The following is a 17,254-nucleotide window of genomic DNA, read 5'->3' as shown; positions in this document are numbered from 1 at the left end:
TTCATCAATATTAACTCAGATAAAACACCAAATGATATGATGTGAAGGCCTACCTCTCTTTCTTTTTGCTCCTTCTCATATGTGCACCCTTGCTCTCTTGAGTGATTACAGTCATCGATTAACTCTTTATTCCTCTCTTCGACCAAAAGAACTTGCTTTTCTCTATCAGCATGAACTTTAGCGAAGGGATCACTAAAGTTTACCTGGACGTCCTTTACTACCTTTTTTTTAATGATGACTCTTTCGGGGGCATTTTCTAGCTGCTGTTGAAGCACCATATTTTCACTGTGGATTTCAGCTAATTTTCCTTGAAAGCATTCTTCTTTGGCAGTATATTCATGCTGTTTTTCATTTTGTATGTTATTGATGCGTTTGAGTTCCTTTATATGAAACTGTGCCTGGTGTAGGGCTCTCTCTGTGCTTTCTAAAATCAATGCCTTCTCTCTATAGGAACAGTGCAAATGGATTAGCTGGTTTTGTAAGCTATTGACTTCACTGTCAGCTTCCTCAAGCTGTTGTGCAAGAAAATCATTGCGATCTCTTTCCCTAGACAAGTCATAATTCAGTTGATCCTTTATGCGAAGCCATTCATCTCGTTCTTGCTGAAAGGCATATGCAAGGTCTTGTTTTGATGTCTGACATTGTTTCGGATCAGGAATAGCAGAACACAAGTGGCATGATTGCTTGTCTTTCCCTACTCTGGCTCTTTTTTGCTTTTCTTTCTTCCACTTAGATGTCAGCTTTCTATTCTTAATCATCAGAAAATTAAGCTGTTTGTTGGCCTCGGATAGTTTTGTTCTTAAAGTCTCCTCACTCAGTTTTAATTTCTTTTGAAGCTCATCAATCTTTTCTTTTGAAACTTCATTTTCTTTGATATGTCTACTTTCTTTCTCCCTCTTTTCAATTTTTCCTGTGTCTCCTGCCAGTAGGAACACGCCAATTTCATCCAGAAGGAGATTGTTTTTTTGCAGCACAGGTTTTTCTTTTTCATGATAATCAGGAATCTACAAACAATAAACAGGAAAAAGAAGTTGTTGCTCATAATAAAACCAGATGTTCTGATTTGGCCCTAGTCAGCAAAAATAAACTCCAAGGTAGCAAGAAGCATAGTGTATTCAAAGAAGAAGTAAATCGAGAGAGTTTCACCTATTCCACATTTCTGTCTCCCCAGAGAACAGGGCTTAAAAGTGCTCCATCAATCAGAAGGTAAGTCCTGAAGGTATTCAATCTTCGAAACACATGGGCATTTCACTCAATAATAGAGAGGACATTTGACAAACGCTACATTTGTCGGCCTTTGAGCCCATGTTACTTTCTTTTCTCTATCCATTCTCTCTTACACTGCCTTTTCCTGGTATTGGGATGAAATGAATCATACTGAACACAGACATACTCCCTTTAAAGTTTGCCAAGTGCTTTCGATGCATTATCTCCTTTATGTCTCACAACACTCTTATCAAGGAAGTATTGATGGATGTTATCTCCATTTTACTATATGAAATGATCTGCCCATTGTCACACAACTAGTCAAGTGTTAGAAGCAGCACTGAACTCGATCTCTTCAGATTCCAAATCGAACCCTCTTTTACTGTTACGAATTTCCCAGAATGTACTGAGGATATAAAGTTGTCCTTCTTGTACACTGTCACATTTATCTTAGCTGCAGATCAATGAAGTAATAACTCTCTTAAAATTTCTTAGCCTACATCTTGAGAATAATGTGTTTGCTGATAGACTGATTACACTCCCATCCAACTAGAACTAGTCCAGGAGCATTTGGTCCCATCCAGGACCAGTGGAAACAAGTATTTGAAGAAATGTAGAGGACTCATTCTGTGAGCCCCCCCCCCAACAAATCCAAGAGGAGGGTCATAATAGTCATCAGCAGCTGAGATCAATGAAGTACTCCTGTCCCCAGACATCAAAAGATTTCCTGAGGGCCAACACCTCAAATAAATTACCTTAAGCTACTGTTGAAGCAAAAAGGAAGAAAATAAAAAACCCTAAATCTGGTACCTGATGAATTTCTCTTTTTTTTTATGTTGAGCAATGGTCAAGGTAAATAACGAATAATGGATCCTTGTAATGCATAGAGCCTTACTTACTTTTATTCCTTCTTTTTCAAGAAACATGGACTAGACCAAAACTGTTAACATGGATTTTGAAACCCTTTTCAAAAGTCCCTGCCCCTGAAAAGGGCAAACAGAGGAATCAACTTAATAAAAGAAGAAAAGTGGTATGTGTTCAAGTTGTCACCTCCTCCCTAGATGCATTCCTTTCTCCTCTTAGGGCTAAGAGAAACTGATGAGCTGCCCCTTACCTATGTCTAGAAAGTTTAGAGGTACTACACTACAGAATCACGGATTTTCTTCAATAGGAGGAGCAGAGTATGGTCAGGTCTCTGGAGGCATCATTCAATTCAAATGAGAGAAGCACTAGAATGCACAAAATACCTGTGTTGATTTTGGCAACCATAGGTGTCTACTGCAATCATATGGATATGGTGGAGGATGTCAGATAAGTCCAATAATGAAGAACAAAATCATGTTTTTTAAAACTATGTAGGAAAATTTGGAAACAAGCAACGTGACTACCTCACACATCTGATTCACTTCGAGAGCAGTTGCTTCTATTTCATTCTGCTTCCTAAGATGGTTACTCAGAAGTCCATCTTGCAAAGCTCTGTCATTCTGACCAAGAGTTTCATACCGCTCTTCATCAATCTGGAGAAAACAATTGCATGAAAATCTTAAACGCATTTTTCCTTGAGAAAGTAAGCCAATCTCTCTCTATATGTAAAATTAGTTTTATCTATGGGTGATCTGGAAAAAAAACCCATGAAACAAACAAAAATACTCTAGAAGTCAATAAAGACATTTCATCTTTAGGTGGAGTCGAGTCTGAAAAAAAAGGAGTCTCAGCAATTATTCAGGCTAAATCATATCAATTTCAATATATCTCCCACTTAACAAACATTACCAAGCATCAGTTTGAAAACTTTGCCATTGAAGAAGCTACCTTGTCTTACGGTAGCTCACTCTACTTATTAAAATTCTATTTGTTAGCAATTTTTTTCTGACAACCCTAAAAATGTGAATTTTTGCAACTTGTAGACATTGATCTTGGATCTGTCCTTTGGGGTGAGGAAGAGCAACCATGAGTTTTCTTCTACATGACCCATCTTCAAAAACTAGAAGGTAGTTATGTCCCCTTTGAGACTTTTTCTCTCAAGGATGAACATCTGCAGTTCTTTGTATTCATCCTCATATTTCATAGATGGATTCAAGGTCCTTCATCATCATGCTTGCCAGCCCTCTGGTGATTTGCTACCTTAATTCTGTGGCAGTCACAGGTGAAAAGAGTGGTCCATGAGAGCTCTGATAAGGATGGAGGACAGAGATATTTGTACCTCCTCAATCTTGGAAGCTATGCTTCTTTTAATGCAATCCAAAAATACATATGCTTTTTTGGATAACACCAATGACTCAAATGAAGCTGAGAGCTCAATTAAATGTCGTTATCTTTTCAGACAAAATGCTATCTTAACACATTTCTACCTGTTTGTATTTGGGACGATAACTTTTGCACCTAATTCATCCTTACTGGGTTTCCTATTACAAATACATTTAGTTCAGTTCTGTGGCCTGTTAAGACTCTGCCTTTCTTCCATGTGGAATGGATCAGAGAATCTGAATTTTATGAGGGCTAAAGTTCCTTGAGAACTAAAAACTGTTCTGAAAGACTGACAAATGAGGTACGGTGGAATATGAGGGATAGAGAAAGAGCCTGAACCTGTGATTTCACTGGCTAAGAGTATTCTCAGGTGAGGAAACTCCCTGTACCAATGTAGGATGACACCTTTTCTGCAATTTATAGTCTTAGAGAGTTGCTGAGAACTGTGCGTTCCAATTCAAAAAGCCATCCACATGTGAGTTTTGTGGGAAGCTTTTGGAGACTTTGACAGTTGTGGCCCATTGTCAGGTAAGCTGACTCACCCAGAATCACACTAGTGAGAATCTGTCAGGGGCAACACTTGAGCCCAGCTCTGTTTGCATTTGAGGTCAGTTCTTTACCCTGCACCGGACTTACTGCCTCTCTGCTGTGAGACTTATTTTTAAAACTCTTAAAAAATTTTATTTATTTATTTATTTTGGTTACAATACTCACTTTATTTCCCTCCCTCCCCTCCACCCACCCTTCTCGCAGCCAACACACAATTTCATTGGGCATTACTTGTTTCCTTAATCAGAACCTATTTCCATGTTGTTGTTTACAGTAGGATCTTCATTTAGAGCCTACATCCCCAACCATATCCCTTGGACAAATGGATTCAAGCAGTTGTTTTTCTTCAGTGTTTTTACTCCCACAGTGTTTCCTCTGAATGTGGATAGTGATTGATCTCGTAGATTCCTCCAAGTTGTTCAGGGTCACTGCAGTGCCACTAATGGAGAAGTCCATTACCTTCGATTGTACCGCAGTGTATCAGTCTCTGTGTACAGTGTTTTCCTGGTTCTGCTCCTCTCACTCTGCATCAGTTCCCGGAGGTCATGCCAGTCTCCATGAAATTCCTCCACTTTGTTATTTATTATTTTTATATTAGCTCATCCTACCCATGATCAATCAATGTTTTTCCAATTGTTTACATCTATTTTTAATTGTGTGAAGAGTATTTTGTAGTTGTGTTCATATAGTTCCTGTGCTTGTCTCGGCAGAGAGATTCCCAAGTATTTTATATTGTCTAGGGTGATTTGAAATGGAATTTCTCTTTCTAATCCTTGCTGCTGAGATGGGTTGGAGATATATAGAAAAGCTGATGACTTATGTGGGTTTATTTTGTATCCTGCTACTTTGCTAAAGTTGTTGATTATTTCGAGTAACTTTTTGGTTGATTCTCTAGGATTCCTTAAGTAAACCATCATATCATCCGCAAAGACTGATAGCTTGGTCACCTCGTTGCCAATTTTAATACCTTCTACTTCTTTTTCTTCTCTAATTGCTACAGCTAGTGTTTCTAGTACAATGTCAAATAGTAGAGGTGATAATGGGCATCCTTGTTTCACTCCTGATCTTATGGGAATGCATCTAGTTCATCCCCATTGCAGATGATGTTGGCTAAGGGTTTTAGATAGATAATGTTTATTATTTTTAGGAAAGGCCCTTTTATTCCTATCCTTTCTAGTGTTTTCAGTAGGAACGAGTGTTGTATTTTATCAAAGGCTTTTTCTGCAACTCTTGAGATAATCATGTGATTTTTGTCAGTTTGCTTGTTAATATGGTCGATTATGTGAATGGTTTTTCTAATATTGAACCATCCTTGAATTCCTGGTATGAATCCTACCTGGTCATAGTGAATAACTCTTGTGATGACTTTCTGGAGTCTTTTTGCTAGTATCCTATTCAAGATTTTTGCAACAATATTAATTAGGGAGATTGGTCTATTGTTTTCTTTCTCTGTTTTTGACCTGCCTGGTTTTGGGATCAGTATCATATTTGTGTCAAAAAATGAATTTCGTAGAACTCCTTTTTTGCTTATTCTGTCAAATAGTTTGTATAATATTGAGATTAGTTGTTCTTTGGATGTTTGATAGAATTCATTTGTGAATCCATTTGGACCTGGGGATTTTTTCTTAGGGAATACTTTGATGGCTTGTTCAATTGCTTTTTTGGATATGGGGTTGTTTAGGTAATTTATTTTTTCCTCTGTTAGTCTAGGCAATTTATATTTTTGTAAATATTCATCCATATCACCTAGATTGCCATATTTGTTGCCATATAATTGGGCATAATAGCTTTTAATGATTGCCTTAAATTCCTCTTCATTAGAGATGAGGTCTCCCTTTTCAAATCTTGGATACTATCAATTTGGTTTTCTCCTTTCTTTTTTTTAAATTAGCCTGATCAGTACTTTGTCTATTTTATTTGTTTTTTCAAAGTACCAGCTTCTAGTCTTATTAATTAAATCAATAGTTCTTTGACTTTCAATTTTATTAATTTCTCCTTTGATTTTTGAGATCTCTAGCTTAGTCATCTGAGAATTTTAATTTGTTCACTTTCTAGTTTTTTAATTTGCATGCCCAATTCATTGACCTCTGTTCTCCCTAATTTGTTAATATATGAACTCAAAGATATAAATTCCCCCCCAAGTACTGCTTTGGCTGCATCCCATAGGTTTCGAAAGGTTGTCTAATCATTGTCATTTTCTTCAATGAGATTATTATTTCTATGATTTATTCTTTGAATAACCATTTTTGGAGAATTGTATTGTTTAATTTCCAATTAATTTTTGATTTATCTCTCCATGTACTCTTAATAATTATTATTTGCATTGTGATCTGAGAAGGTTGCATTTATTATTTCTGCTCTTTTGCAGTTGTTTGCAATGTTTTTATGACCTAATACATGGTCAATTTTTGTGAATGTACCAAGTGCTGCTGAAAAGAAGGTTGTCCCTATTTATTTATCTCCACATATCTACTAACTCTAATTTTTCTAAGCTTTCATTCACTTCTTTTACCTCTTTCTTATTCATTTTTTTGGTTTGATTTATCTAGTTCGGGTAGAAATAGGTTCAGGTCTCCCACTAGTATAGTTTTTCTATCTATTTCATCCTTGAGCTCCTCTAGTTTCTCCTTTAGAAATTTGGATGCTATGCCATTTGGTGCATACATGTTGTGTACTGATAATTCCTCATTGTCTATGCTGCCTTTTATCAGGATGTAATTCTTATCTCTTTTGACTAGATCCATTTTTACTTTGACTTATTCAGATATCATGATTCTGACTCCTGTCTTTTTTTTTTATCAGTTGAGGCAAAATAGATTTGGTTCCATCCTCTTACTTTCGCCAAATTTGTATCTACCTTCCTTATGTGTTTTTCTTGCAGACAGCATATGGTAGGGTTTTGGATTCTAATCCACTCTGCTCTTTGCTTGCATCTAATAGGTGAGTTAACTCCAATATGCTAGGTGTGAGGTGGTACCTCAGAGTTGTTTTGAATTGCATTACTCTAATTATAAGTGATTTAGAACACTTTTTCTTGTGCTTATTGATAGTTTTGAATCTTTATCTGAAAATTACCTATTCATGTCCCTTGCCCATTCATCGATTGGGAAATGGCTTGATTTTTTGTACAATTGATTTCACTCTTTTAATATTTGAGTAATTAGATCTTTGTCAACAGTTTTTGTTTTAAAGATTGTTTCCCAATATGTTCCTTATCTTCTAATTTTGGTTGAATGGTTTTGTTTGTACAAAACCTTTTTAATTTAATGTAATCCAAATTATTTATTTTATATTTTGTAATTTTGTCTAACTCTTGCTTGTTCTTGAAATTTTTCCTTTCCTCAAAATCTGACATGTATACTATTTTGTGTTTACCTAATTTGCTTACAGTTCTCTTCTTATTCAATCATTCACTCATTTCAAATTTATCTTTGTGTAGGATATGAGATGTTGATCTACACCGAATCTCGCTCTCTCATACTGCTTCCAATTTCCCCAGCAGTTGTTGCCAAATAGTGTATTTCCCCCCAAAATCTCTGCTCTCTGGGCTTATCATTCACTGTCTTGCTGAGGTTATTTTTTCCTAGTTTCTCCCCTTCTGTCTCTTAACCAGTACCAAATTGTTTTCATGACCTCTGCATTATAGTACAGTTTAAGATCTAGTTCTGCTAGTAGCCATCCATCCCTCACATTTTTTTCATTACTTCCCTTCATATAATTGATCTTTTGTCCTTCTAGATGAACTTGGCTGTATTTTTTTCTAATTCAGTAAAAATATTTCTTGGTAGTTTGATAGGTATGGCACTGAATATGTAAATTAATTTGGGTAGCATTGTCATTTTCATTATTTTATCTTGTCCCATCCATGAGCACTTAATGTTTTTTTCCTAAATATTTATATTTCTTTTGAGTTGTGTGGAAAGGGTTTTATAGTTGTGTTCATATAATTTCTTTCCTTGTCTTGGCAAATAAATTTCTAAGTACTTTGAATTGTCTAGGGTGATTTTAAATGTAATTTCTCTTTCTAACTCTCTTTTTAGTTTTATTTTTAAAACCCTTACTTTCCATCTTGGAATCAATACTATGTATTGGTTCCAAGGCAGAAGAGTGGTAAAGGCTAGGCAATGGGGGTCAAGTGACTTGCCTAGGGTCACACGGCTAAAAGTGGCTGAGGCTAGATTTGAACCCAGGACCTCCCATCTCTAGGTCTGGCTCTCAATCCACTGAACCACCCATCTGCCCCCTCTTTTTAGCTCTTGCTGAGAAGATGTGTTGGAAAGATATAGAAATGCTGAAGATTTATGAGGGCTTATTTTATATCCTGCATCTTTGCTAAAATTGTTGATTATTTACACTAGTTTCTCAGTTAATTCTTTGGGTTCTCTAAGTAGACCATCATATCATCTACAAAGAGTGACAGTTTAGTCTCCTTAATTGCCTATTTTAATACCTGCAATTTCTTTTTCTTCTCTAATTGCAACTGCATGTGTACCTCTTCTTATCTTCTCAATGGCTATAGACCTTGCAATAGTGTTTTAAAATGCTAAAATGGAAACACCTTTATTTTTCTTGATATTTATAAGAACATTCATATCTGTATGATTGAACCCAACTTAATTATTCTACACATAAGAATTACTAAACTTTTGCACCATTAATAAAAGCTTTCCAAGCATTCAACTCCTCACTCCCAGGAAACCTATACATATTCTCTACAAAGAAAAGATGGAAATAATGATATTTAAGGTCCAATTTACCTGTTTCAAATTATTTCCTCCTGGTCTTGGTTCTCTGTCGAGAGATTGTACAGTGAGTTGATATGATTGTTTCATCTCCACTCCTTCACTATATAATTTTTCTTTTCTTCTTAAATGTTCTCTGATTGTTTTAAAGAACATGCCTGCCTTCGGTTGTTTTTCTTTCTTTTTTCCCAGTGGAAACCTGGAGGAAAACTGCTTATTTTAGGAAAAAAAGTTGAGTAGAAATCAAGATTGTCAACCTATTTAGCTAAATTTGTCTGGGCTTCTAAGGAAACAGAAAATAAATTTTTTTGGGGGGGGGAGATGAGATTCATGTAGACATTCACTTTCTAGAAACTCTTTCTAATGAGAGGTTGATACCTGCTGCTCTACAATTTCCAGAACAGAACACTTTGATGGTCATGTATGTGTGTGTGTGTGTGTGTGTTGTGTGTGTGTGTGTGTGTGTGTGTAGGCTTTTGCGTGTGTGACATGAATTTTTATTTCTTTCTTGGCAAAAACACAAAAAACAAAAAATACAGCCAAAATTGAAGTTAAGGTACAATGAATAATCTGAATCTAGATTTACAGAGCAAAGTGAACTTACTGTTAAATACTCCACTGAAACGTTTCAGAAACTTACCACTTTAAAAAATGTTGTCCAGATACTGAACTTTCCTTGGAAGAAGAAATGGTCATTTTTGGAATTTCTTCCCCAGGAATTTTATTCTCCTCACTTTTGTTGCACTGATGATTCTTTACATTAAATGCTAGCTCATTAACTTTTACAGACATTTTGTCTTCAGTTAAATTTTCTCCAAATTCCTCCTCTGGTATTTGTATTTCACAGTGTGGAGGCTTCTTCTTTTGCTCTTCAACCTAAAAGGAAATCATAATACATGGTGTATAATTCTTTAATTTTTAAAAAATGTGAACTCATTTAGGTCCACATATAAGGCCTATTATTCAACTAAAACCCAAAGCTCCTAGAAAACTGCCTACCACTGCTGGTCAGCATCTTCTTAGCTACTTGTGGTTGTAGAGTTGCCTACAACCCTGGAATGTTAAATGATTTGTTAATTATATCAGAAGCACGACTTGAAAATAGGCATTCCTTGCTCTCTATCCATTACACCTTGATAGCTCTTATGTTCTGAAATACATACTCAAGTATCCATATTGTTCTATATCCTTCACATTTCTTTAACTTTGGAATGAAAAACTTTGGTAAACTTTTAGAAGTTTCGTTTGAAAGGAGAAAAATTGTGTCAACTTTTGAAACAGTGCCTCAATTTCTTCCTCATTTTGTTTTCTCAGCCTCTTTTCATGCTGTCACTTTTACCCTTTAACAAACAGACATCGGGCTACTGAAAACACTGGAAAGGATAAAAATACAGGAACCTTTCCTAAAAATCATAAAGAATATATACCTAAAACCATCAGTAATTATCATCTGCAATGGGGAGAAGTTGGAAACCTTCCCAATGAGATCAGCAGTGCAGCAAGGATGCCCACTCTCACCTCTATTTTTTATGATTGTACTAGAAACACTCCCAGCGACAATATAAAGAAGAATAAGGAATGGAAGGGATTAAAGTAGGCACCGAGGAGACCAAACTCTCACTCTTTGCAGACAATATGGTGCTGCTCTGCCTGAAGTATCCCAACGAATCAACTCAAAAGCTAATGGACATAGTCAAGTTTAGCAAAGTTGCCGGATGAAAAATAGTCATCTAAAATCATCAGGATTTCTATTTACTTCCAACTGAACACAGCAGCAAGGGAAACTACATTTCAAATCACATTAGGCAATATAAAACATTTAGGAACCTATCTGCCAGGATGAACTCAGGAATCCTATGAACTCATCTACAAAACACTTTTCACACAATTATAACTAAATCCAAACAAATGGAAAGAATATTACAGGCTCCTGGGTAGGATGAGCTAATAAAATACAAATAACCACTCTACCCAAATTAGTCTATTTATTTAGTGCCAGAACCATCAAACAAGCCAAAATCCTTCCTATTGAATTAGGAAAAAAGATCACAAAGTTCACTTGGAAGAACAAAGGATTAAGAATATCAAGGTAAATAATGAAAAAATATGTGAAGAATAGGGCCTAGCTGTACCAGATCTTAAACTGTACTATAAGTACTATAAGTTCAGGAGTGAAGCAAGGATGCCCATTACCCCTCTATTTTTAACATTGTGCTAGAAAAACTCAGAGTAACAAATTAGAGAAGAACAAGAAATGGAAGGGATTAAAATAGGCAGCAAGGAGACTAAATTCTCACTCTTTGCCGACTATGTGATGCTCTACCTGAAGAATCGTAAGAATGAACTCAAAAGCTTACTGAAAATAACCAAAAACTTTAGCAAAGTTGCAGGATGAAAAAATAAAGCCATATAAATCATCAGCATTTCCATTTATTTTCAACACACCTCAGCAACAAGAGAAACATCATTTCAAATCCTTCTAGGCAATAGCATCTTAGTTGTTTCTCTGGGATTCCTTAAGTGGACCATCAGATCATCTGAAAGGAGGGATAACTTGGTCTCCTCATTGCCTAGTTTAATACCTTCCATTTCTTTTTTCTCTCTAATTGTGACTGCTACTCTAGTCACAATCTTATTTGCTCCATGGAGAGACCTTGCAACAGTGTACCCAAAAGGTAAAAATAGAGACACTTGTGTTTTTCTTGATATATACCTAAACTTCCTTTCATGTAACGTCGAACCCAACTGAATTAGACTCCACCTAACAGCCACTGAACTTTTGTAGCACGAATAAAAGCTTTCCAAGCAATCAGCTGCTCATGGCCAGGAAACCGATTCATGTCCTCTATCAAGCAAAGATGGAAATACTGACTCTAAATTTCCAATTTACCTGTTTTAAATTATGTCCTCCTGGTCCTGGTTCTCTGGCCCAAGATTGTTCAGCCACTTCCAATGACTGTTTCTTCCTCACATCTTTACTGGATAATTTTTCTTTTCTTCCTATTTGTTCTCTGATTGTTTTAAGAGGCATACCTGCCTTTGGTTGCTTTTCTTCCTCTTTTTTCAGTGGGAACCTAGAGGAAAAGTGTTTGTTTTAGGAAACTCAGTTGAGTAGAAACCAAGACTGTCATCCTATTTAGCTACATTGGTCCGGACTACTAAGAAACGGATTTTTTTTTTTTTTGTGAGGCAGAACAGATTCATGTAGACGTTCACTGGCAAAAAACATTTTACACAAAGTTATTCATTGCTGCTGCACTACAATTTCCACAATAGAACAAGTTGATGGTCATTTATAGATTCATAGGGGTGTGTGTATGTGTGTATACATAAGGTGCATACTTGGGTTTATATTTCTTTCGTGGCAAAACAACAACAACAACAACAACAAAAACCCAGCCAAGACTGAAGTTAATGTGCGATGAATTTGAAATCAGATTGAATGATTTTCAGAAACTTACCACATGAAACGATGGTGCACAGGTATTAAAAATTCCTTGGAAGAAGGAACAGTCATTTGTTGAGTTTCCTTCACAGGGATTTTATTCTCCTCACTTTCATTGCCATAATGATCCTTTACATTAAATGACAGTTTATTAAAATTGACAGTCATTTTGTCTTCCGGTAATTTTTCTGCAATTTCTTCCACTAGTGTTTCCATTTCATTGTGTTGAGGCTTGTTCTTTTGCTCCTCAACCTAAATGGAAATCATAGGACAAGGTATAATTAATTTTTTTTTAAAAGTGAATTTATTAAGGTACAAAGATAAGGTCTATGTTTTTACTAAAACCCAGAGCTCCTAAAACTCCCTACAGCCTTTGATCAGCATCTCTTTAGCTACTTCTGGTTGCAGAGTTGCCTACAACCATGAAATGTTAAATGATTTGTCTATTATGCCAGAAGCAGGACTTGAAAATAGGTGTTCCTTGCTCAATATCCACTACCCTTGGATAGCATGTAGATTCTGAAATATACACACAAGTATCTATAGAATTGTACATTCTTCTAATTTTTTTTTACTTTTGAAAAGAATAACAATACATTTTAGATGTTTTGTTTGATACAGTGGCTCAGTTTGTTCCTCATTTTATTTTCTCATCCTTTTTTTTCATATTGTCACTTTTTCCCTTTAAGAAGCAGACCGAATACTCCTGAAAACACTAGGAAGGATAGGAAAATAGGAATCCTTCCTAAGAATCATAAAGAATATATGTCTAAAACCATCAGTAATTGTCATCTGCAATGGGGAGAAGTTAGAAATCTTCCCAATGAGATCAGCAGTGAAGGAAGGATGCCCACTCTCACCTCCATTTTTTAACATTGTACTAGAAACACTCACAGCAACAATTTACTGAAGAACAAGAAATGGAAGAGATTAAAACAGGCACCGAGAAGACCAAACTCTCACTCTTTGCAGTCGATGTGATGCTCTACCTGATGAATGGAAAGAATGAACTCAAAAGCTCGTGAAAATAACCAATAATTTTAGCAACGTTGCAGCATGAAAAAAGAAAGCCATACAAATCATCAGCATTTCTATTTATTGTCGACACAACTCAACGGCAAGAGAAACTTCATTTCAAATCACTCCAGGCAATTGAGAATATCACTAGGATGAACATAGGAATGATATGAACTCAACTACAATGCACTTTTCACACAATTATGACTAAATACTCACAAATGGAATGAACATTTTATGCTCCTTAGGTAGATCAACATATAATAATAATCATAGTAATAATATCTTTGGGGTGTAAGCCCAGCTTTTCTATGACTGGATCAAAGGGCCAACAGGCTTTTAAAGCCCTTTGGGCATAGTTCCAAATTGCCATCCAAAATAGTTAGATCCATTCCCAACTCCACCAGCAGTGCATTAACATCCTTATTTTACACATTCCCTGCAAAATTTATGACTTTCCTTTGCTCTCACATTATCCAATATGCTAGGAGAGGTGGTGCCTCAGAGGGGAATGATTTACACTTCATTTCTCTAATTATAAATGATTTAGACACTTTCCCATATGCCTATAAATAGTTTTGATTTCTTCATCTGAATATTGCCATACATGTCACTAGCTTATTTTTCAATTATGAAATGCCTGGATTTTTTTGTAAAAATGACTTAACTCCTTAGATATTTGAGTGATTAGATCCTTTTTAAGGGATTTTTTGTAAAGAATTTTTCCCAATTCATTGCTTCCCTTCTGATTTGCTTTAACTTTCTTTGTACAAACCCTTTTTAATTTAATGTAATCAAATTTATTTATTTATATTTCATAATTTCGTCTATCTCTTCCTTGGTCTTGAAATTTTTCCTTTTCCAAAGATCTGACAGGTATACTCCTTTGTGTTCACCTAATTTACTTATAGTTTCCTTTTTATAATCCATCATTCTCCCATTCTGAATTCATCTTGGGGTAGGGTGTCATATGTTGAAATCAACCTAATCTCTTCGATACTGTTTTCCAATTTTCCCAGCAGTTTTTCTTAAAGAGCAGATTTTTATCCTGAGAGTGTTCTGAAATCTGGGCTTTTGTAGTTTATCATTCAAGATATTCTAAGTTTATTCCACTGATCTTCTCCTCCCTCTCTTAGTACACTAAATTGTTTTGAAAACCATTGCTTTATAGTACAGTTTAAGATTTGGTAATTCTAGCCACCCATTCTTCCCATGTTTTTCCATAATGTCTCTGTGTATTCTTGATCTTTTCCTTACCTAGGTGAACTTTGTTATAGCTTTTTTTCTAATATAATCAAAAAGTTTCTTGGGAGTTTGATAGTTAAGGCACTGACTAAATAAATTCAGTTGTGTAAGATTGTCAATTTTATTATTTTAACTCATCCCATCGATGAGCAATTAATGTTTTACCAATCATTTATATCTAGTTTTGATTGTGTCGAAAGTGTTTCATAGTTGTGTTCATAAAATTCCCTGATTTTACTTGGCAAATAGATTTCTAAATATTTTGGATTGTCCAGGTTGATATTAAAGGAAATTTCTCTTTCCAGCCATTGTTGCTGAGATGTGTTGGGAATACATAGAAATGCTGATGATTATGTGAGTTCATTTTATATCCATCAACTTTGTTAACATCAATAATTTATCCCACTAGTTTCTTAGTTGATTCTCTAGGATTAATTAAGTGGACCATCAGATCTTCTGCAAGGAGGGATAACTTGGTCTCATTGCCTATTTTAATACCTTCCATTTCCTTTTCTTCTCTAATTGTGACAGCAAATGCATATCATCTTATGTTCTCCATGGTTATAGACCTTGTAACAGTGCACTCGAATGTTAAAAATAGAGACACTTTTATATTTTTTGATATGTACATGAACCTACATTCATGTAGCATTGAGCCCAAGTGAATTAGACTCCACCTAACAGCCACTCAACTTTTGTAGCACAAATAAAAGCCTTCCAAGCATTCAGCTGCTCACGCTCAGGAAACCGATTCATATTCCCTATCAAGCAAAGATGGAAATACTGACTCTAAATTTCGCATTTACCTGTGTCAAATTATTTCCTCCTTGTCGTGGTTCTCTGGCCCGAGATTGTTCAGCCACTTCCAATGACTGTTTCTTCTCCACTTCTTTACTAGATAACTTTTCTTTTCTTCCTATTTGTTGTCTGATTGTTTTCAGAGGCATACCTGCCTTTGATTGCTTTTTTTCCTCTTTTTTCAGTGGGAACCTAGATGCAAAGTGCTTGTTTTAGGAAACACAGCTGAGTAGAAACCAAGACTGTCATTCTATTTAGTTAAATTGGTCTGGACTACTAAAAAAACAAAGTTATTTTTTTTTTTTGTGAGGCAGAACAGAATCTTGTAGACATTGAGTTAGTCAAGAAAGACTTTCTACTGAGTTATTGATAGCTGCTGCACTACAATTTCTAGAATATAAAAAACTGAATGTCATTTATACATTCATATGGCTGTGTGTATGTGTGTGTACATATGTATGCATATTTGGGGTTTATTTCTTTCTTTGTAAAAAACAGACAAATAAAAAACCAGCCAAGTGTGAAGTTAATGTACAATGGATCTAAAACCAGAGTTTCAGAGCAGTGACGCTACTGTGATATAGTCCATTGAATGATTTTCAGAAACTTACCACAAGAAACGATGGAGCACAGGTATTGAAGATTCCTTGGAAGAAGAAAGGGTCATTTTTGGAGGTACTTCCACAGGGATTTTATTCTCCTCAATTTCATTGCCATGATGATCCTCTACATCAAATGGCAGCTTATTAAAATTGACAGTCATGTTATCTTCAGGTAATTTTTCTGCAATTTCTTCCACTGGAATTTCCATTTCACTGTGTTGAGGCTTGTTCTTTTGCTCTTCAACCTAAAAGGAAATCATAGGACTTGGTATAATTATTTTTTTTAAAAAAGTGAATTTATTAAGGTACAAATATATGGTCTATGTTGGAACTAAAACCCAGAGCTCCTAGAAAACTCCCTACTACCACTGGTCAGCATCTTTTTAGTTACTTAAATTTGTACAATTGCCTAGAACCCTGAAATGTTTAATGATTTGTTATAATACCAGAAGCAGGACTGGAAAATAGGTGTTCCTTGCTCAATATCCAATACACTTGCATAGCATGTAGGTTCTGAAATATACACACAAGTATTTATATTATTCTATATTCTAATTTTTTCACCTTTGGAAAGAATAACAATACTTTTTTAGATGTTTTGTTTGAAAGGAGAAAAACTTTCTTCAAAATTTGATACAGTGGCGCATTTTCTTCCTCATTTTGTTTTCTCATTTTTTAAAAATTTTGTCACTTTTTCCCTCTCAGAAGCAGAGAGAATACTCCCGACAACACTAGGAAGGATAGGAATCTATGAACCCTTCCTAAGAATCATAAAGCATCTAAATCTAAATCTAAATCTAAAACCATCAGTAATTATCATCTTCAATGGGGAGAAGTTAGAAATCTTCCCAATGAGATCAGCAGAGAAGCAAAGATGCCCACTCTCACCTCTATTTTTTTTAAAACATTGTACTAGAAACACTCACAGCAACAATTTACAGAAGAAGAAGAAATGGAAGGGATTAAAATAGGCACAGAGGAGACCAAACTCTCACTCTCTGCAGTCGATGTGATGCTCTACCTGAAGAATGGAAAGAATGGACTCAAAAGCTGGTGAAAATAACCACTAACTTTAGCAAAGTTGCAGGATGAAAAAAATAAAGCCACATAAATCATCAGTATTTCTATTTATTGTCGACACAACACAGTAGCAAGAGGAACTTTATTTCAAATCACTCTAGGCAATGGAAACTATCTTCTAGGATGAGCATAGAATTATATGAGCTCAGCTACAAAGCCCTTTTCACAGAATTATAACTAATTCCTAACAAATGGAGAGAACATTACATGCTCCTTGGTAGGACAAGATATATTATAATAATAATAGTAATCATCTCTTTGGGGTATACGCCCAGCTCTTCCATCACTGATCAAAGGGTAAACAGGTTTTAAAGCCCTTTGGG

The 17,254-nt window shown here is 35.4% G+C and overlaps 1 protein-coding gene across 2 annotated transcripts in view; it reads right to left on the bottom strand.

Annotated features, from left to right (window-relative positions):
- LOC100032444 (titin homolog) overlaps positions 1 to 17,254 on the bottom strand; it is a 281,885-nt gene that overhangs the window by 21,011 nt on the left and 243,620 nt on the right. For both annotated transcript variants that reach the window (XM_056797347.1, XM_056797346.1), the window contains exons 41-48: positions 15,861 to 16,096; positions 15,258 to 15,441; positions 12,206 to 12,441; positions 11,635 to 11,818; positions 9,385 to 9,620; positions 8,760 to 8,943; positions 2,595 to 2,723; positions 54 to 1,004 (exon numbers count right to left, since the gene is read on the bottom strand). In XM_056797347.1, the coding sequence (XP_056653325.1) occupies positions 54 to 1,004; positions 2,595 to 2,723; positions 8,760 to 8,943; positions 9,385 to 9,620; positions 11,635 to 11,818; positions 12,206 to 12,441; positions 15,258 to 15,441; positions 15,861 to 16,096 (2,340 nt within the window). The remainder of the gene's footprint in view (positions 1 to 53; positions 1,005 to 2,594; positions 2,724 to 8,759; positions 8,944 to 9,384; positions 9,621 to 11,634; positions 11,819 to 12,205; positions 12,442 to 15,257; positions 15,442 to 15,860; positions 16,097 to 17,254) is intronic.

The sequence above is a fragment of the Monodelphis domestica genome, chromosome 5 (assembly GCF_027887165.1).
Source record: "Monodelphis domestica isolate mMonDom1 chromosome 5, mMonDom1.pri, whole genome shotgun sequence".
NCBI lineage: Eukaryota > Metazoa > Chordata > Mammalia > Didelphimorphia > Didelphidae > Monodelphis > Monodelphis domestica.
The sequence above is the reverse complement of the archived record's forward strand: the minus strand, read 5'-3'. Positions and strand labels throughout refer to the sequence as shown.